The sequence below is a fragment of the Apaloderma vittatum genome, unplaced genomic scaffold (genome assembly GCF_000703405.1).
Source record: "Apaloderma vittatum isolate BGI_N311 unplaced genomic scaffold, ASM70340v1 scaffold7242, whole genome shotgun sequence".
NCBI lineage: Eukaryota > Metazoa > Chordata > Aves > Trogoniformes > Trogonidae > Apaloderma > Apaloderma vittatum.
In genome coordinates this window covers 89,970-112,072 of record NW_009704136.1, presented here as the reverse complement: position 1 = coordinate 112,072, position 22,103 = coordinate 89,970, and the positions used below count along the sequence as shown (strand labels likewise).

The 22,103-nt window shown below is 37.4% G+C and overlaps 1 protein-coding gene across 1 annotated transcript in view; it reads right to left on the bottom strand.

Annotated features, from left to right (window-relative positions):
- The window catches only part of FTO (fat mass and obesity associated), a gene marked incomplete at its 5' end in the record, with an annotated part of 188,515 nt that overhangs the window by 116,392 nt on the left and 50,020 nt on the right, over nt 1-22,103 (bottom strand). Inside the window, one exon of the mRNA XM_009864912.1 lies at nt 9,188-9,312. Within this exon, the coding sequence (XP_009863214.1) occupies nt 9,188-9,312 (125 nt within the window). The remainder of the gene's footprint in view (nt 1-9,187; nt 9,313-22,103) is intronic.

Genomic DNA, 22,103 nt, shown 5'->3' with positions numbered 1-22,103 from the left:
CAATCTCCCCCTCAATCCCTAACACACACACATCTGGATTTTGGGAAAATCCATATCTCCAAATATAAAAAGAAGGACAAATACCTAAAATTCTTTCAGGATACCCTAATATGAAATAATTAGACCTTACATGTAGTAAACCAGGCATTTCAATAAACCATTGTACAGCTACCAAGTCCTCTATCTATGCTGGAGCGGATAAACTTACATCTCCTGAGCATGTACTCAAAGTCACCTCTACTAAGTCGTCAAAAATAATTCTGATAGGAATATTTTTCATAAGTCAGAAAGACCAAATGTTGGCATTACTAAATACGAGAAAATAAAAAGAACTAGCAAAAATGTTAAGACTGTTGTCTAAACTTGTACAAAAAATGCCCTCCAGCCTAAAATCTATCTTCTGCACATCCACAGGCATAACTGATGGATTCATTCAGCTTACCCTTGTAGAAAGACTGGAATGCCCTCTTATTAGTAGCTCTTAAAATTCCCCAAACTCTCCTTTTTTAACAGAATATTCTTTTCTCCTATTATTACTACTTGGACTTTAATACTAGACAGACTTTTCTCAGCTTCTCTCACAAGCTCCGTATTTTGAGAGACTGTTTCTCAGTTAGTCTGACACATCTCAAGACACCTTTTTGTTTCAATTATTTCTCTCAATTTCTAATTATAACACTGATGTTCACTGACATTAACATCCTTCTCACCCCTAAGTCCTATCTGTTCCACCACCAACCCAGGCTAGATAATCTCTTGAATACAGCGATATGGAAATATGAGTATTGTGAACTACCAGTAAGTTGTGGGTGTTGCATGACCCTAGAGGAGAAGCTTAGCCAACTGAGAACACAATAAGTTACAGTAGGATTTTCTTCCGCTACTATTACATATAATGTATTACATTTTAAGCACTGTTCCCATTTGGGGCTGCTGCCATTTACCAAAATAAGACAAAGGCTATGAAAATAATGCATGCTATGTAACAGGCTCCCAAGTTCTCTGGTTTTACAGAACATCTTAAGCATAAGAAACACCACCTTCCTTTTTTAGCTATTTTAAAAGTCATCATAGTTTATAATTTTAGAATTCCACAGCAATGATACACTAAGAACTGAAAATTCAGACAAAATAAACCAAACAAGTAACATAGCAAAATTAAGCTGTTAAAATGCCCCAACGATCTCATCAGTAGTGAAAGCAAGCAAGTAAATCAATTCTGTTCTCCAGCTGATCTTAGTTTCTCTAATTAGTCAATACATCTCCAAGCCACTCCTGGACCTCCTCCTGAATCACACTTCCCTCCTGTCCAACGCTGCTGACTCTGTCCAGTGATTTACCATGGCTCCCTATGATGATCTGTGCATGTTACTGTAACTCTTAGCACAAGCAGAATCTAGAGCAATGAACAGACCAACATCCGCTTTTTGCCCGCAGTCAGCCCTGCTACTCTTTGGGCCGTCACTGCCTCGCAACCAAGCTCTAGACCACTTAGAGCACTGACAGCATCTTGCTCGGTTTCTACATCCACTTAATTTCTGGCTGCCCTGAAAACGCCAGCAAGGGTACCAATTAGTGTCAGCTGTAACAGTTGCTTCACGTGATATACACACCTGCCTACTTGGGTTGGAGAACCAATACATTTTACATAGGCCATCAAACACGGATACCCAATGGGAATAATCTTGGGCACTATCTACCTGAACCATATTTGAACTGCTGACCTGAAAACAAAAGGCTTTGTATTTCACTACCAACCCCTGGAGCCATCAAGTTCTATATATGTGGAAAAACTTAAACAACATAAGGCTGACAGCATTTAAGACTTAAGTCATGGACTTATGTAGGCATCTGCCCACTCATGCCTCATGCCATGACGTGACAAGCACACCATTTGGCCAGGTAGATTCTTCCTGTTTTAGCAATGTATACAGATTGCTTAACGCTCTAAATTTATTTAATTCAGCTTTACAATAGACAAAGCTGTGACAATGATCTTGCTATCAACACTAACAAAGTCCTGGTTCAATAAGGCTTCTATTAGCTTACAAAAAGAAAATTCCATCTTTAGACTAAGTTAATTTTAAATGTCTAGTTTTAGACAAAAAGTTTGCAAGCAGTTTTTATGCACATGCTCTGTATCATAACGTCGGCATATTTTGCTGGAGGCAAAGGAAAGTATGGATTGGTAATGCAGAAGAAACCTCTGTGGACAAAGTAAAATAAATCTATGACAATTTTTCATTCTCTGGACCATTCACACTTTATCCTTGCCTTATAACACGAGGTTTTTAGCTAACAGAGGTGGCTACCGACCACTGTTCAACACTGAATTCTCCCAGCTTTTCTCCTTTTCCTCAGCCTCTGGCAGGCACCGTTGTCTCTTACAGGAACGATGACAGCTGATGCTAATGCTACTTTGTGGTTCAACTGTCTGATGATGTGGCTAACACTTTGTCTCCACAGATTATAAATTTGTCACTTCTGTGATCTATTCAATCTCCAGTATCTCACAGCCAGGAAATGCAATAATGTCCATTTCTAGCATTCAGATCTCCCCGTGGTACTGAGCAAATCATTGTCAAACTGTTGAAAAAACACCACTGTATTTCTGGTACTGCAATCATGCAAGGAAATGTCACCCATGCTCACTTTAAAATCATGTCCAGGTGAATTAAAGTAAAAAAATAATTAATAAAAAAAATATCAAATGCACTCCCCCAGAGTGCATATTTCTTTATCACTTTATGTTCTGCAAGCATTAATTGCATTATAGTAAGGACTAAGTTTGTGTCAGTTGTCAGTTTCAGAAGTCACTCAATTGTGCTTTGAAAAACTATGAAAACGGAAATGTCAAAAAAATTTGATTTAGTAGCCATTCAGATATGGGATGATGATCTCTATGGTTTTCAGAAGTGGAGCATTAAAAATAAACTAAAATGATAAAGTAAACCCTCAGAGTAAACAATCTCTATGAAGTGCCTTAATGAAAGAGCCTGGCATGCACAAAAGCCACACTCTGAGCTGCAGTTCTGCCACTTTTACTAGACTGTCCTATAACGCAACTTGTTTTAGGTCCCTACACCAAATACCATTTTTTGCACCATATTTGCTGTGTGTATAGTGACATCACACTTTCTGTAAGTAGCCACAGCTTGTAAACATAAAGTCTTTTCAAGGGTAAAGGGTCAAGATAGTTTCAAAGGAAATAATAGCGGTGGTTAAACAGCGGCATTTAATCAAGCAGTATTTCCATTGTTCCGTAGAGTAGTTGTACCTATTGATCCCAGGCTTGGCTGCCTCAAAGACTCCTCAATACAAGAAACACAGGTGAAAGACGGAGGCAGAAAACAGGGAGGGTCACGAGAAGCAAAAGAAATCTGGTAATAAGCAACTGGAGGAAAGTCAAAGGTCAATCAAGGCAGCTGATGTCTAAGCATAACTACAGCGGGAGACCTGACAACTTCATTGAAGTCACAGTGTTTTCTCCATCCATTTGAAAGCTGCAAGGCTGGTTTTCAGTTGGCCTCAAAGCACCTTCCTGATTAACATACCACACTCAGCACTGCCATCTAAGTCCCAGCGTACATTTACCCTCTGAAAAATTGTTTCATGTTATACACTGCATGCCAAATAGTTTAGTTTTCTTCTTTTAAAGAGCATACATACAGAATATGAATATCAAAGACTACAAAAATGTAATTTTCTTTCTTCCCCCCCCTCCATGATTTCCAGAATGATGAATCAAAATTCTTGTCTATGTTTGTTGTTAATTTAACAAGTATCTATTCCAGCTGACTCACATATCATCCAGAGAGGACAACTGTTATGAAAACCCCACTGGAGATCACACAGCTGCATGTACTGAGCTCCTTACTCATTTCCAAAACTTGGACACTGGATTGCTCAACATGAAAAAAAAATAAAAATCTGTCATTCTAATGTTACATAAAGAAACCACAAAAGTTTTAAACAATCCAAACACTTCCCCCTACTCTCTGTCAGGCTTTGATACCTCTGCAATTTGTCTGTTAAATCTTTGGAACTAGAGTAGCTCTCACTGCAGTAGTTTTGGAAGAGTTCATAATATTCCACATATTTATCATCTTGGCAGGCCTGCGAGAGTGTAAAAAACTTCCGTATTTATCAACCAGTCTTTCAACCAGAATAACCACATTTCATTTAAAAACTAACATTTAGTGAGTTCCTGGAAAATACACGACGTCTGTGACTAAAGCAAAAATACTGTCCCAGTTTTCCCAAAGCCAATGCTAACTTCTCAGCCTATGGACTTTGGTTCTGTTACAGAAAATATGTTCCTTTATGTTAACACCATTTTCTTCTACTGGAGCTAAAGGGGGTAAAATCTCTCTCAATTACCTTCTTAGATATGATTTAATATTTCAAGGTATAAAGAGGTAAGGCATAAGAAAAAAAAAATTAACTTTTTCCAAAACAGAAAATAAAATATATAAATATCATCCTGTTTGCATCTCATTTTACACGCATACTAGTTTAGGATTCCACTCTGCTATTCTTCATTGTTCTTATTATGGAACCAAACAGCATTATCACAGACTAGGACTCAATTCTCACACTATGTATTTATAAATTAAATTCCTATATAAATATTCACATAATAATCCAGATTTCACTGCTAAGAGATAAGACTCTCTCAGTAGTATTGTAGCTAGAAAAAAACAACAACATATGTTCACATTGCTCTGTCAAAATTGTTTGACAAAAGCAAAAAATGCTAAGGAATTAAAGCTCCTGTTTGACTTGAAATCTAAAACTTATATGATGCTATGAGTAAGACGTTCTTTCTTGAAATGTTGTGCAAAGACGAAAGAATATAACAATTCTAAAAATACAGTGATCTGATCTACAAAATGTTATAGTTTGTAGAATTACTTCACAAAATGGATTTTTTTCATTGTGTTATTTCAAGGAGGAAAGGTATTAAGCTATTGATACTCACAAGATATAAGCTATTAACACTTTTCTGCTGTTTATCTCATGAACCAGAAGAACTGTGTGTTTACCTCGGTCCAAATTATTTATTGAATGTTTATTCTGGTTTTACTATGTCAATTTGCAATGATGATGACTTAGAGAGAACTTAAGATTTCAGTATTTGGCTAAGTTGCACAACTGTGAAAATACAACCATCATAAATGACTTGATTTTTTCTATCAAACTTTCTACTTCATTAAGTCTTTCTCCAAAATTTTACAGTTTCCACTACCTGCTTGAATTTCCGTAAGAGAAATGGTGCCATTTCACTTCAGGAAACAGCAAAATGGACAACAGAGTCTGCATCATAACAGAACCATTTTGGAGTAATAGCATGTTTGCAGGAAAAAAGACTGATTTTATTAATGACTTTACTATTTTTTTTTCCTAGCAGTTAATTTCAATGCAGTTAAACATTATTCTTTAAATTAATCTATTGTTGATTTATTGATGACAAATTAGTTTGGTAGGAAATGTATCCATATGAAAAACATAGCAAAAAACCTACTAGCAATTAAGTGCAGTATGTCATGCAAGCATTAAAGACAATATTATTATAACATGATACAAGTTCTATTAGGAGAAACAGCAGATACAATTTTTCTTGAAATATAGTCCAGTTCTCTTGGGCACTTACTGGCAAAGTACAACATTCTCTCTTGAAACCAAAGTGACTTTTTTTTTTTTTGACCAAACTGTTTCTTTATGTTTTCTGTTTCCCGTTAAAAAGTTAAACAAAAAAGTCAATAGCATCATCAATGGAGTAAAAAATATTAAGGCCTTTTTTTGAAAATGAATCAGGTGCAGATATTGAACTGTACTTTTTCATCCTTTGTCTCACTTTTCAAATGATAATTTCTTCCACAGCCACCATTAAATCTTGATCTATTCCAGCTCTCTGTATGGGTCATTGATTCTAGATGTACCATGGTTATTTTTAAATGTTTCCCTTTCGTAGAGAAAAAGAGGGCTGTCTAGAGCCAGATGGGTAACTTCACACTTCATTTATCAAACCCAATGCATTAGACTCCACCCTCTCTTTCCCACTATTGCTGTTAAATTTCCATATAATTTGGAAACAATTTTCATTATCATACAGTGACCCTAAAAAGCCTATGCAGGTTTGCATGGTTAGTCCAAAATTCACAGCTGTTCCCTCCACCCTCTATTTGTTACAGTAGAACCCAGGGTTCCCCTCACTTTATAAGCTCAACAGTGACCTTCCATAAGCAGAGGTCAAGCAGGGGTCAGTTCAAAGGGCTAGAGCAGCTCTTTAACAGCTCTAACAACCTGTCCATCAGGCACTATCACACAGTATAAACAAATCCAGGGCTTTAGAAACTCTGGACCATTTCTGTTAACACTTAGAGGACATTCACCGAGTCCTACCTGAAGTATTTCGGATCACTACCACTCAGCAGAGAACAACCTGAATCCCTGGAAGACCTGCTCAGATACTTAAGCTACCGATGGCATCTTTTGAGTCAAAAGCACACGAAACAGTGAGCTGTAACTCTCTGTGCACTATCATATGTTTTGGACAATACAGCTGAAATAGAGTAATTTCACTTTGTTATTATGCAAAAAGACTGGTACAACTCAAAGTAAATAATGCAAGGATATGCTTTCACCATTCACAGGCCTTTCTCTGAGAAGGGCTAAATTTCTAAAAGTTGAATCAGTTTGTATGAACAGTTGTCAACATGGGTTTCTTAATTTTCTTTATGGTCTCAATGACACAAATCAAGCCCACGAAAGAAGAGAATTCCTACATAATTCTACAAAGACCAAGTGCAGGGTGAAGTTTTTGCCAGCTGTCTTCCCTTGATTGACCTAAATTTCTTGACGTTGTACTGTTCATAGTGTGCTCTCTAATGCACAATGTAAGGTAATTAGAGTCATCTGTATTTAACTTCCAGAGGAAAAAAATTCTATTATCTAATCTAGCTGATCCCCTGATAGCCTGTTGAAAGTAAAATACTGTAACCTATTGCCTGCCCTTTGACAAGCGCTAATTATTTCCTGTCCAAGCACATTTTTCTCATGTAATTCCAAACTACACAATAGACTGATCTCTAAAACATGGGCAGCCCTGCTAGTACCACGGCGGACGTTTTATAACTTTCACCACCGTATGCTTGATGGCTACCACAGCCAGTGCCTCATTCCAGACATCTCGCCGGAGCTTTGATGAAGTAAAGTGAGGTGTACGGTAACAGCCTGTTTATGCACATCATATGGATGAGACTCTCAGATAGGGCACTGGGATGGGAAACATCAAATGGAAAGAAAAAGGATTATGGATATTTAATACTCAAAGGACACTTTTTTTCAGAACTTTCAAGGCACAATGCTCTTGAAACTTTCTTTCAGGTGTTTAGTTTTAAGAAGGCCTGCATTTTGTCTGCTTGTGCCTCTCCCCCCCGCCCCCCAGGAAGGTTAGCATTTCTGTGTCAGAGACCAGCCCATGTCTACCACCACAACTCTGGCTCCAGCCTCCAGCGACACGCGAGCCGCAGCAGAAACTCGGCTGCAACCCGTTCCATGAGTCCCGACTGTCACGATTCCAGACAACTTCGTATATTAGGGAATCATTGTTAAACCAAATGAACACTAAAAAAAAATATTCCCCTCATTAGAACTGTTCACTAGTTTCTTATCTCTAGGAAGCTTTTCATTCTGGTCCACAATCAAGATGCACATCCCATGGAAAAACCTTAAATGACTTCCTGCTTCCCAAGGAGCCAAACTCTTTGCGCTACTTGGTAAGCATGGTGATGAAAGGCAAAAGAAGCCCCCACAAAAATCCCTTAAATTCATCAAAAAAGGAAGAAAGAAAACCTACATAATAATACAAACAATACTGCAGACCCACCTTACTATGCTCTTCTCCACCCTGAGATCTTAATTGATTAGTACACAATTAAACATTTCATGCGCGGAATAAGACAAACTTATAAAAACCAGCTTTTAATTTGTATAATAATTGCTACCATGTAATAATGCTTACTTTTTATCTAAAGATCCTAAAATGTTTCAAGTCCACTCACTGTAATTATTTGGAACAGAAAAGCCACTAAGTGTCAAATCCAACATCTACTATCAACTTCTTAAAGCAAATCTTGTAGAATTCTCAGGAAGTTTCCAAAATTATACCCTAAAAAAACACAGGAGAATTCCCTTAACTGGAACATTTAGTGCACGTAAAGAAATCATCCTAATTAAGTGCTTTGACTATTGATTAACAAAATTTCATTTAAAAATACTTTTCACTAAAACCTGTATTTAACTGTAAGCACAGGACATCTCATTTTAAAGGAAAGCTGTACGTTTGGTAAAAAAACCCCATAGACTTAGACTTTTTTTGTTTATGGTATTTACATAGAAGATATTGTAAAATGAGTATAAAGCTATAGCTTTTAGAAATAGATGTGAAAAAAGTGACATCAGCTCACGTAGAAGCTAAAGAAAAGGACAGAAGTTGATATATGGTGAAAAATCTCTTTTCTGAATTCACATTATTTCTGAACGAACTAGAAGTATGATGTACCCATAGTTTCTGAAATGTACTCATCTCACTACCTCCCAGCACCAAACTTTCACAAATGAAATGTAAACAACTTTTTGAAATTGTTAACATCACCTGATTTAATACCATGGCAATGAGTTCAACTAAAGAACTCGAGGATACTAAACCCTTACACACTACAAACTCTAGTGATATGTAGCATTATGCTGACCTTGCCCAACACAAACCACTTAACACCAGCAGGACGTCAGGAGAAAACCTGAGGATCATGAAGAGGAAAGCAGACAAGAAGGGTATCTATCAGCAAGGCATGCCAGCAAGGAGTATTGCGATACAGGGAAACACTTTGGGCCCTTAAGGTGACACCAATCCTCAAATATGTTTGCTTCCTATCCCCCTATTACCAACAGCCCGCACTACAGAGGCACAGTAGGAGAACATTCTACCCCACAAAGTAATTATGAAATCAGAAGCAGAAACATTGACTATCACATTCATATCTGAACAGTAAAGATGATTTGGTTTTTGTTCTTGTTTTTTTTTTACACATCAACTTTTACACACCACTGGGCATTTATAGGAGTATATTTGATACACTTGTTTCTAATTTTATGATCTCACTATTTTTCAAAAATTTCTCACCTCTCTGTCCATTCTTTGCGCAGCTTTTGTCGCTCAGTAAGAACTTGCAAAAAGCAGCTGATGGTTTCATTCCTTTGTTTGTCAATTTGGTTCCCTTTTCCAACTTCAGAAAGGACCAGGCTTGTCTTAAAGAGAAAAAATACATAAAAATTATAATCTAGAAATAGGAAACAATGTGTAAAATTAATAAAAGGCCCATAAGCAAATAAGGACAGTAAATCAATAGCTTTTTTTATTACAGTTCCACTGCTGACAAATCAATACAGTAAATGATGGCTAGAAATGGCCACCATATATTTGGTATTTAATCAATATACATGGCACATAAGGTAAACCTTAAAATCTCATTGCCTTAAGTAACACACGACATTGTGCATTTTAGCTCTCATTTTCTTGAGACATAATTATTTCCTTTCCTAAATATTTTCTTGTGCCAAATCATATCAAAAATGTTTCCCTCAGTGCAGCATTCATTTGAGGGATTTCTGCCTCCCCTTTGATCCTGGGTGAACCTTAAGTAGAAAATATCTGTTTGTATTGTATCTTCTGAAAGGAATTGCTGATGATGTCCCCATGTCCTCTTTATCGCTAAATGTTTTAAGTATACAAGTAGTAAAACTGTACCTTTATTCTTTTATGGAAAAAATTAAAAAATACTTATATATATATACACACACATGCAGTGTTTTTAAGTAATCTGTGGAGCAGGATGACACAGTCTCTGCACACCAAAAGTTGGTCTTCCCAGATGTTGTGTCAACAATTAATGCTCACTTAAGAAAAATACAGATTTTTGCTATTCTAACCTTCAGTCACATGTTCTGCAAACATATCAAAGCATCTAAACGCTTTTGAGAATGTTAACTGAATGGACAGAATGCTTGCACAAAATTTGTTTTTTCACAGAAAAAGGGGCAAAAAAAAAAAAAAAAAAGTATTTCTAACCTGCGCAGCTATGGAAGCAAGTTTGAAAACACAAACACCATCAAGAGCTGCAATTCCTAGTCCCACAATAGCCTCTCTTATAGGAATAAGATGACAAAAAAGGTATGACATAGTGCCTCCTCCTCAGCATCACATACACATCGCATTCTGCCCTGCCCAAATGCACGCCCACTAAAATTCCTCCAGGGATTCTGTGCAATGAATGGTCATTATCTTCAGTTTGTAAAAACAGGAAGATCTATCCTTGGTCTGCCAAGCTGTTTGGATTTTTTTGCCACAAGAAACAATAATATAAAGTTTATACACTTCTTAAGCTATGTGAAGTAGTGGTAACATTGCTACTGCCATGGTGGATCCAAGCACACTAGAGCTCATAGAGACAGAAAATAATTTCACTACACTAACATCAGATGAGAAAGAGCAAAAAGCATTCTTCCCCCCACCCCTATCTGCTGGCGTACCAAAAGGCATTACCTTGTCATACAGGACTTCCACATCAAAAAGAACCTTTTCTTGTAAAAACCCAAAATGTCCAAAACTCTGTCTATACGGATCACATTCTTGACCCCGGCTCTGACATTACAAAGCAAACAAAAAGCCAGAGAGTGTTTTCAGATAAGGCTTCCCTGACATGGGTTTCCCTTGCACTGACCTACAACATCTTCTCCACAAGCTCTAATACATGCCAGCTTCAGCAATCCTGATCTTACAGCCTCACTTCCAGCAGCTGCACAGTTTAAAGCAGGATTTGACAGAGGACTTCAAGTGAGAACATACTCACCCGAGATGAAGCAATGCACTTTCTTTAATTGATGTAAATTAACACTCCTTGTCATTCAGAATAACTACACCTATTAAGGTTACAACTTTTATATTTCCTATGGAGATAGCACTGTTACTAAAGCTTATGTCTGTATTATAGGATGATCAGACTGCAGCCATACAGCTAGGTCATACCAAGATTTCCCTTTCAGAATCCTTGGATCGACTCATGAATCACCATGGGATAGGGAAATCCACTGGTGATGGTGTAAGAAGTCTACTTCTCTCCTTGACTGCAGAAAAAGTCCAAGCTTAATGATGTTATGTCTCACAAAGCTATACTTAAGAATAGTTATTTGCAGGCAACAAGCACCAAGATCACCTAAAGAAGGAATTCCCAAAGTACAGAATTCCTACAGAATTTTCAGTTAAAATCTGATGAAACAATGATGCAATTATAGAGCATTATCAGTCAGAGAAGACAGGTGACAACTTCTCTAAGTGGCTAAATTGTAACTTTGGTACTGAGTGCCACCACCTCTAAAGCACCTCCCATCAACAGGAACATCATAATTCTGAAAATGGAACATAATATAATTTTTACTGAGATAATTATATCATTCCTGCCTTCTGTTAGCACCTTTCATTTATGTGGTGATGTACACAGTTCGAGTCAAACTCATAGTTCGACACTTTGCTTCTTTACTGAGCCCTGTGAGCACAGTTGCAGCTACCCAGAGGGTGAAATAGTACTATTAAGCAACACACAGCAATGATACACAGCAATTTAACCGATTTACTAGTTTTCTAAGTGTGCTGAGGACATTAAGATTACCTGGAAAGCAAGTGCAGGGCTTGATATGTAGCTTTTATGGAGGCATTTCTTAAAAACTCACTGTTCTTATCATCTCAATAAAAAGCCCAGATGGTAAAAAATCAAGCAGCATTCTGGGTAAAATAATATTATAAAACATGTTCTTTTGAAAGTTTTCTTTTTCACGTAACTTGTTTTGGGATTTATTTTTAACAAGAGGATTCAATATATACCTTGATTGATAAAGGTCAAGGGTTCAAGAAACTTGGTCAAAGATGTTATCAGCTGGGAAAGCCATTTCCTCACATCAACACCGATAAAAATCCATCAGAAACCCAGCCGATACCACTCCTGCTCGAAAGGGCAGGAATGACCTTCTTTTGAACAATCGCTACAGTCGCACATGCCATCAAAGAAAATCTGATCTTGTGCCTCAGCTCTTTTAATGTTCTTTAATGACAGATAATCGTCCGCAGGGGCCCCTTCTGCCCGACGCTGAGTGAAGCCTTCACTTTTCTGAACCAGGCTCGACACTGGCTCCGTGTTTTTCAGCACACTTGGGACAGGTCAGTAGAATAAACAAACAGCACAACCTGCCCTACAGCCTGTCTTATCTCATCCTTGTGTTCACAGAGATTCTTGAGGGCGGTAATGTTTACAAACTGTTGAAACTTTCTTTCTTCTGCTTCCTGAGCTGGCAAAAACATATCCTGGACAACCTAAGCAACGAGATTATGCAAATGGCTTTATCACTTGAGGGAAGCAACTTCTTGTCTCCTTGGCCAGCATGTGTGTCTAATAAATAGTATCAATATTTTCAGCAAGTCTTCCCCAAATCTTCCTACAGATCTATTAATGCATTCAGGGCATCTCCTTGTAAATCCCCAAAGGTCTTCAAAACAAACACTAACTCCACTTCTTAAAAAAAGCCCAAAGCTATATATATACACCTGATCTCTCTCTATATATAGCAGGGAGGAGGTAAAAGGGCAAAATTTCCTAATTTTTTTATATATATAGCTGCTATATATCAGGTAGATATATATATATACACACACATATTTGATATTAGGAAACTGTACCCTTAAACCTCCTCCCGGTTCAGAGGCCGAACTAAATCTAGTGCTCTACCGATGTACAAAGCAACAGCCATCACAGTATCTTCTCCTATGTTGGAAAGACAGGTACTAAGATAAGATTTTAAGAGACCAATACCAGAGATCATCTAGTCCAACCTCCCTGTCACGGGCAGGGACGCCATCTCTTGACTAGACCAGGCAACACATGGGGAGCGAGCGGGAATCGAACCTGTGACCTCGGTGTGTTGGTCCTTGTTGTCAGCACCGCGCTCAAACCACTGAGCTAACCGGATCTCTAAGGTCCCTTCCAGCCTGTGCCATTCTATGATATGATATTCCTTGCATTCCCACTGACCAAAGATAGCAGTGACATGGGACTGAATAGAAACTATTACAACCAAGTCTTATTATTCACCCAGGATACACACTCCAAATTAGATATGTTTTATGAGTCCTAACAAAGCTGACCTAAGTATTGACACAGGATTAAAATAATATTATCTTTTTTTAGATATACAGCAGAAAAAACTATCTCAAGGCCACTTCCCTGCTTAACTCTACATACCCTGAGTGAACACCATGTCATGCTTACAAACAAACAAACAAAAGCGCAATTCTAAACACTCTAAAACATAAATTGGTACATTTTTAGTGTTTAAAAGCTAGATTTTCCTTTCGTCAATACAGACCTCTCCAGGAGCCAGACTTAAGGTTAGAAACGTTGTATAGCTGGAGACATGAAGCCTAACATTCTGTCAAACAAATTAGCCTTCAGTCTGAACTAAAGTGGCACTTGGGACAGTTTGCCTCTTGGTTCCACTTTATTGGGTCAACAAATCAGATTTTTCACTCTGAGTTAAGATTTAATTTACTCACCACCAGTTTAAATAGGATAAGCTTCTGAATCTTTACTAACCACTTCTACTTTAATACAGCAGTCATCTCTCAATAACCAATAACGAATATATAAAGGAAAAACAAAGTTTAAAATCTGTAAGCAGGGTTAGAATTTTAAATGTCATTTTGTTTCTTCCGTGTTATTTTCCTTCTGTGTTACTTTATTTGGCTTTTAGTAAAAAAGGTATCCTACTGAAATTCCTTAAAACTGGAACACCATGCCTTTAAGGAGGGGGGGGGAGGAACCTGCAATCTATTAAGCCATGTTAATTTAACATGTCATAACTTCTATGTGATAAAAAAACCTAGTAATTGCTTACAAAGCACTGTTCATTTCTTCTTGACTTTTAAAATTTTTACTTAAAATATGAGCAAATGCACCAATTTTCATTGATACAATCGAAACAGCCAGTATATTTTAAGTTATCACCCAGTAATTTGGGCACATTAAACCCCATTCTCTGTCTTTTGTTTATTAATCCACTATGCCAGATATCACAGTTTCACTCAGCAACCCTCATGTTTTGGATGATATTGAAAAATGGCTCATGTTTGTCAAAGAAAGCAAAAAGAAAAGAAAAGAAGAAAAAAAAAAAGGTAAAGAGGAAAAAAAGTGTTGTTTATAGAAGCCAGCTGCTCTGGCTTCGGCGCCAGCAGCTCTTCATCCTGCTATTTTACGCTCACAGCCCCCACTGCCCCCACTGGCACAGGTACAACTAAACGTTGACTTCAATGCTTCAGAGAGCACTCAACTGATTCTGTACATGATTAATTGCCAAAGACATGGCTGACCATATGGAACAGAGAAAGCATCAAGTAATTCATACTTCTGTATATGATCATTTGGCCCCTGTTGTTTTAATGTACAGGAAAGAGCTAGTATAGCACAGACCTGGTGTCTTGCCCTTGACAGCCCATTAAGAAATCTCAAAGCACCTAGTTGAAGTTATGCTGTTGGCTTTTCAATAGCAGCCTAATAAAACAGAAGCAAAGCTTTCCAACTAGTCTTAAATCTTTCACATACAGTACATTAACCACTGCTGCTAAAACAACTGGTTTCTTATGATAGGAAATGGGATTTGATTTCTAGCCTCTGCATACTTACTGAAAGCCTTTTTCTGACCTTTGGAGGGTTTACAAAATCATTGTTCGTTTTTCCTCCCATTTTCCCAGTTTCTTGCCATGGTGATCCTAATAGATTTGTTTAAGGTTCAGTACATTCTACTCTTACTAGCTGTTATATGCAAACTGTACAATGAATGGAGGCTCATGGGAACAGAAAGGAAAGAAATTATTATTAACTGTTTTCTTCCTTAGAGTCAAAGAAGTCACCGCAACATCTAAAACATAATTTAAAGAGCCTATAAAATCAAACAAAAAATTCCTGAAAAGCAGCGAAACACTAGCTTGTGCTTTCTTTTATCAGACTAGAGACAAATCATGAAATTTCATTTGAGGAGACAAATCACCAAACCTCATTTGAGAAGGAAGGACAATTCATTTTAAAGGTGGAATATTCTCAAGGATGTCTGACACAGAGCTCAGTGAAAAGAAAAAGGTGCAGACTTGGAATATATGCCAGTATCATTAACTACTTTGTATTAGTTTTATCTACTGTTAACATCTTTTCAGTCATATGCAGTTAAAAGAAAAAGTTTAAATAATGTTTTCCTGTCAAGGATCTTAGGATGACAGTGCTAGAAAGTTAATCCCCTCTATCACAGATCTTCTGGCAGTTTTGACATATGTTGGCAAGAATGTATTTGCTGGCACCTTCCATTAGAAAATATTTACAGAGATTTTTCTTGTCTGTGCATTTTCTAGTTGTCTAAATGATTCTCATGGTCTGAAGGGCCTTATGTAGGAAATCCTAATCATTGGACATTCATCAGTGGTAATTTCCCAAGCTGCTGAATTCAGCTAGCACAGTTAATACTCGCACAGAATACGTGAATAACCCAAAATCCAACACAAAACTGCGTAACCATTCTGGTTATTGATACAGAACTTTGAACACTACAACAGCTTGTCCAAATATTATGTCTGCATTTAAATAAATATAAAGGGATAGCGAGTTTTCTGAAAGACACGTGATTTTTTTGTAGGGTAAAAGGAACGGAGGCTCAAGCTGCCAGTGTGAAACCACTGCCACAGAGATTATATGTTCTGCCCTACCACTATATTCAATGGTGCACATCTAAACTAAGGAAGTACATAAACCAACTCTAGAGCAGAACGCTTAAATCAGACATTTGCTTAAGCTCCACGTACAAGTCTACATGCATTAAAACGTAGGAAGCCTTACCCCTCTTTGAGGTATTCACTGCTGACAACAAAGGATGAATACCTGACTTGATAGATGAGTAGCTCGGCCTAGAAAAACCTACAGGGAGTAGATCACTTAGACATTTCCCAAGAAACTTAAAGGCTTGTCTACACCAGAAAAACATATCATTTAACTATACCTGTGGAGCTAAAGTGGTACATTTTCTAGCTATATGAGTCTAAAGGTCATAAATTAAACCAGGCAGAGCTTACTTGGAAATAACCATCACCTTTATGCCTATATAAGCATATTTATACTAGAGTCGTGAATCATATATTTATGAAAAAGGAATCCAAACAGAAGTAATGACCAAGTAATTTTTGGTTACTGTGGCATGCCAAAACTCAATTAATTTCCAGCAAAGAAAAAAAAAAATCTTCTTTTATTGGATGATTCAATGCAGTTATGATAGGTCTCAGAAAGAGTTTTTGATACTTAATCCCAAAGGAAAAAAAAAAAGTATAAACATCAACACTTCCAAAATATTTTTGCTGCACTAATCAGTTTGGCAATGTTCTAACAGTGAAGTATAACCCATCTCAGCAAGAAAGAGTAATTGAACCACTCGGATATTGGGAATAAGAGCGTCTTAGCATCTTCAGACGTATGGGTGAGTGAAAGGTTACCCTTTAGCCACATTCTCCCAGAGCATGGCCCCTCCACCTCTGAATCATCAATAGCACAAAGGCTGAAGCAGGCCTATCATGCATAGTGGATTATATGAAGTGTAAAACATTGTGGGGAAAAACCTTTTGAAAGAAGTCAGGAAAAAGAAATCACGCTTGCAAGAAGATCCAGCTGACAGGCTAGTCCCTAACAAGTGAATATGTTTGAAAACATTGTGAATGCACGAAAAGAACACGTCTTTTGTTTCCAAACCTACAGTGTGTCTTTACCCCAACTGTTGCCTGCATGGCTGAACATATGTTTTCTGAACAAGAACTGAAGCAGAAAGTGTTCTTTGTTATAATTCACTCCTTTGTGTACACCTCTCTTTCCCCACTTTGGTCACATGCAAACAGTAGTTACGCTGAACACTTAAGTTCTGCAGGACTGCCCAGCAGTGTATGCTTCAGTGATTATTTACTATTGCTGAAATCAGTTGAGCTGAGCTGCAATACAAGACTCCCTTCGCTAATGTGTACTCTGGACAGCTTACATTTTGCAGTACTGAATCACGCTGAGTACAACCTGCACACGTTCACTTAGCCAGCAGCCAGAATTTTCATCACCAACAACTATGTGCATTCTAGTAAGTATTGAAGAATCATACAACAAGTAATCTTTCAAAAGAACTCAAAAGAGTACCCTATAATTTTCTTAGAAAATCAAAATTAACATCATCGGCTATTATGAATTATTTAGGGGGGAGGGAGAAGAAAAAAAAATATGGGCTTCAAAGCCAGAAGTAGGTAATAACATCTCACAAACACCAAAACAAACTCTACTTTGAATTAAGTACTCATATAATTTTACTGATTCTAATGAAATAATTCTACATGTAAGCAAGGCTGTGTTTTCACTCATCTAATTTATCCTGAAGCCCTAATATGCTAAGATACATACAAGCTTCTCTTCAAATATTTATAGACACAAACTTGTACCAAAATCTCCAAACCAGACACGCAGTCCTTGTAGCCTTCAAAATACAAACTTGGATCACTAAGATTATTGGGCACATGACAATTAGTTACAAACATCTCCCCAAAAACCAGCAAGTGCTGGATTCTGAAGTCATTATTGCATTTTTATTTGTGACTATCTTTTAGTGTATAATTACATGTCATATTACTGATTCCCTCGAACAGTACATCTAAATATCTATTTAGCATGGAAAAGCCTACAATAGCAATATTCTCCTCTCATCACTGAAGCCACTACCTGCTGCCATCAAGCCACTTACGGCCTTAGCCACATCATTTTTCTAGCACAATATCTGGTAAAAACACAGTTGCGCAAAAATTTGGGACATATTCCCAATGACATTAGCTTTATTGAAATAATTTAAAACACAGAAAGCCAAGTTCGAGAATGGGTTAAACACTGTCGAATGAGGAAGCTGCAAGCCACGATCACATGGAACAGTAAGCCACATGTCCAGAAGTGCCTGTGGGCAGGCTTTGTCTAAGACGCATGCCACAGCAGAATATCAATTTGGTACATATGCAAGATAACCACATACAGCTGAATCATATCTTCAAATGACATAAGGGTTTCAATGCCTTTATCATCCCCACAGCATTAAATGCACCGGGTCTGTGGATATCCTTGTGAGAATGGGACTCTCACCATGTTGTTTCAAAAATGAAGTTTTGTCACATTCGCCTCAAGTGACAGCCTCATTACCCCTCAGTGACACCCCAGTACAATGCTGCAAAGATTTAAAATTCATCATCATGTAAGTGCAGTAGTAATACTAATTGTTATGGCAAAAAGGACAGAAGAAGAATTTAGAGCACAGTCCTGGGAGGAGCACAGGAAATAAAACCAAAACAGAACCTGATATATGTATTTAACATATGGGGAATATGACATTGTCAAGCAGCAAGGAGGACATCACCACCCATTGCTAGAGGTTGATCATGACAACAGCGTTTGGCAATAGACCCTTCTGCAAGCTATGATCCTTGCTCCTCAGCTGAAAACTAGGCAACCCAATTTCAGTGCCTCGTGCTCCTCCAGTTTTGTTACAGTACATAACTATATTTTTACATAAACATGTGCTAGACATATTTTACACAGGCCATGCAAATGGTAACAACCTGCCTTCAAGGGTTTGCAATGTAAAATGTACAAGGAAATGCAATATTAGAAAATCAAAAAAATGAGAGACTGACAAAGGAGAACATACAACAGAGAAGTTTATTGATTTAACTCTTATCAAATGGTTGCCCAAAATACGTACAGTTACTATTTCAGATGCCATACTTACAATAAATGTAGATTCCTACTGGAAGGGCAGGCATTCAGGGTACATTCAGGAACAAAGTTTTGCACATTAGAGCATAAAGCTACATAATAATCCTATAATACATACATATGCCACTTCTATTTGGATGCTGATTTCGCATTGCAAGTGATAAAGTAGAATATAGCTTAATAGTAGATACGGGCAACACAAATCTTATGAGAAAAAATGGTAACGACAAAATTATTTCAGTAGCCCAGGTACACCTACACTGCTAAATAAAATGTTTTGTTATAATGTCTGACCAAATTTACCAGCCTGTAGGTTCAAAAGAAACCAACACTTTTTTTCCCCAGAATTAAAAAAAATAAAATCTCCTCCTAAATTAAAACAAAAGTAAACTCTGCCTACTCTTATGCGTGTGCCCTCATAAGCTTCATGCAGATACACAGAGATCGGGGACAGCACGGGCAGAGTGCCCGCACGCGCCGCTTTGTCACTGCCCATGGGAAGATCCCCCCCTCCCGAGGACAGGGCTCCCACAGACGTTCTCAGCCTCCTGAGACACTCAGTCTCCTACCTCCATCCTGCCAGGCACCCAGAAACATTTCTCGCTATTTATCGCTCTCCTGAATCCAATGTAAAAGGTAGACTTTATAAACCTGTTAATGCAAACTATAGCCACTTACTGATTATGGGATTTTGGTAAGAGCTGCATTCCAGTACAAGCCCATGCTATACAGTACACTTCTGGACTTGTGCCCATGGGCTCCTTCTATCAGAAAGACCTAATATTATGGATATGACAAATATCAACACATGGCAAGCCCATGCTATCAAAATACCACTTTTCTTCCACTAATATTCCCTGGTATCCCATATGGGGTTGCTTTCACTTTGATTTTGGAGAAGGATTTTTGCTATGTATCACACTCTTTGGAAGGGAGCAATAAAGCTCTTCGTAATTAGTTTATTTCCTCAGGAGAAAGAAATAAAAGGTTAATTTTTCATCCTTAAATGGAAGATTACCAACTAATTAACGCAACAATTAGAAGTACACACAAGGAAAGATCAAGAAAGTAGCTCAGGGGCAAAATATACCAGTTAAGAAAATTTTAAAAATGTACATCCTGTCACCTACCAGTGCATTAAAAAAAGAATAACTTCTGAAAATATTTTTATTCTGAGTCTAACCAATTTCTGAATGTTGTCAATTTGTCATATTCATTTTCCATGAACATCCATGTATTTATAGATGAGACAGAATTTAAAGCCTGAATGGCTAAGTATTTGAAAACTTTGCTATATAAAAAATCAATATATATAAAATTTTCATTAGTGACACAGTATTCAGTTGGGGAAAACGAACTTTCATCATATGATTCACATGCCTTACTAAGAAAACAAACAGCATGATCAACAGATTGCTATGAATATATGCACGTTGATTACTCTTTGAAACAAAAGTCACGTGTTGAAGATTCTGGCAATTCAACAAATAAGAGATTTGCATGATGTGCTCACAAACTATGACATTGCAATTTGGAAAACAGAAAACACCGTGACCCTCAGCAGCAATACATCCTCTAACTCTGCACTGCGGCATTCATGGTTCCTGCCTTACCATTCACTAACGCTTTCTTCTATGGGCGCGTGAAATAAGATATGGGTTCTCAAGTTCAGCTGCAAAGTCCAACTTAAGAGAGAGGTCAAAGGTGGCTGACTAATCACCTCTGCACTCTTCCAGAAGGACCAGTTAATCCACTAGTAAAAGTTAAAGTGATGTCAAGGATGCATTAACATAAACTGGCCAAGCATCCTTAACAGACACCGTGAGCACATGCCACAATAGAGATGTTCCCCACTAACCCAAAACAGCTTTCCAATCTCCTGGGTTGCTGCAGAAATGAAAAAGAGCAGTTTGTGGAGAAGGGCTTGACCTGTGTTCTCTCATACAAAAACTTCTACCCTTAAAGATACATCATGACGAATTATACTAGAGCTTTAAATCTCCATTTAATGTTACTGTCCATTTACTTCACATCCTGCTTTAATGTGTCACTACAGAGCAAATCCCACTTCACAGCATTCAGAGTCCACACATAAGAGATGTCGTCTACAAGACCAATCACCTCAGCGACTAATGCGGTAGATATAAACACTTCTCCTCTGAAAGAGGAAAACACATCACTTGACAAAAAAATGGAATCTGGAATTTGTGTTCTTTCTCATCCTTTGAAAAAAATATTTAAGATGCTATTATACAACCTTTTTAGATACCAAATAATTTTTTAGGAGTAACTTCACATACATTTAGGAAAAAAAATAAGCTAAAACATTTTTATTAGGATAAGGACTGCTTTTTAACAGTATTTGATTGTTTTTCATATTCACTAACAACTTTGTTGTCAAGAAGACTGCATGCTGGAAGACATATTTTTTGTACTACTTATTTACAGTCTTAAATGCTACATATTTTTTCTTAAATGTTTATTTATATTTATATCTATATATCTATAGCTATATTTATATTTATTTATATTACTACTCTAGCATCAAACTACGTTATGTTCTTGAGCTTTAAATAATCTCTGTTTCAAGGCTGGCAGAGAGCCTGTTAGATTTCTATGACTACTCAAATCAGTTATCCTCATAGTGGAGAAATCACTAGATACGGTAAGTTGCTCCCTATATAATACCTATGAAGAAGAATGCAAAAATCTTAGATGAGTTCTAAGAAAATTAAAACCCAGGACAAAATTTCTCCAGCCAAAGTTATTATGAAGAAAAACAGTATTTTGATAATAATTTGTGAGAACATGTTGTCGTAACATTTTGGTTTTAAAAACCAGCAACTAAATACTATGAACTTTGGCTCACACCGAAGAGTTTTCACCTCAGGAAAGTCCCTTTTTTTGTCTCCACTGCAAGCTTTCAAACAAAACCCAATTTTCTACCTTGATTAACACAGTCTGGAAACTAACAAAGTGCTATTCCTACTAAGCTGCAACCTGGTGTATTCAGAGCAGTGTTCTAGAGCTCTGACGCGTGTGCGTTACTGCTTCATCTCCTAGAGGGGATGGTTTCCCCTCGCCTTGGTGGGTCAGTGCTGGTACCTTCAGTATGCGCACAGAAACGGTTGCAAAGAACACTCTTGGATCAAATTCATCACACGGCATACACCA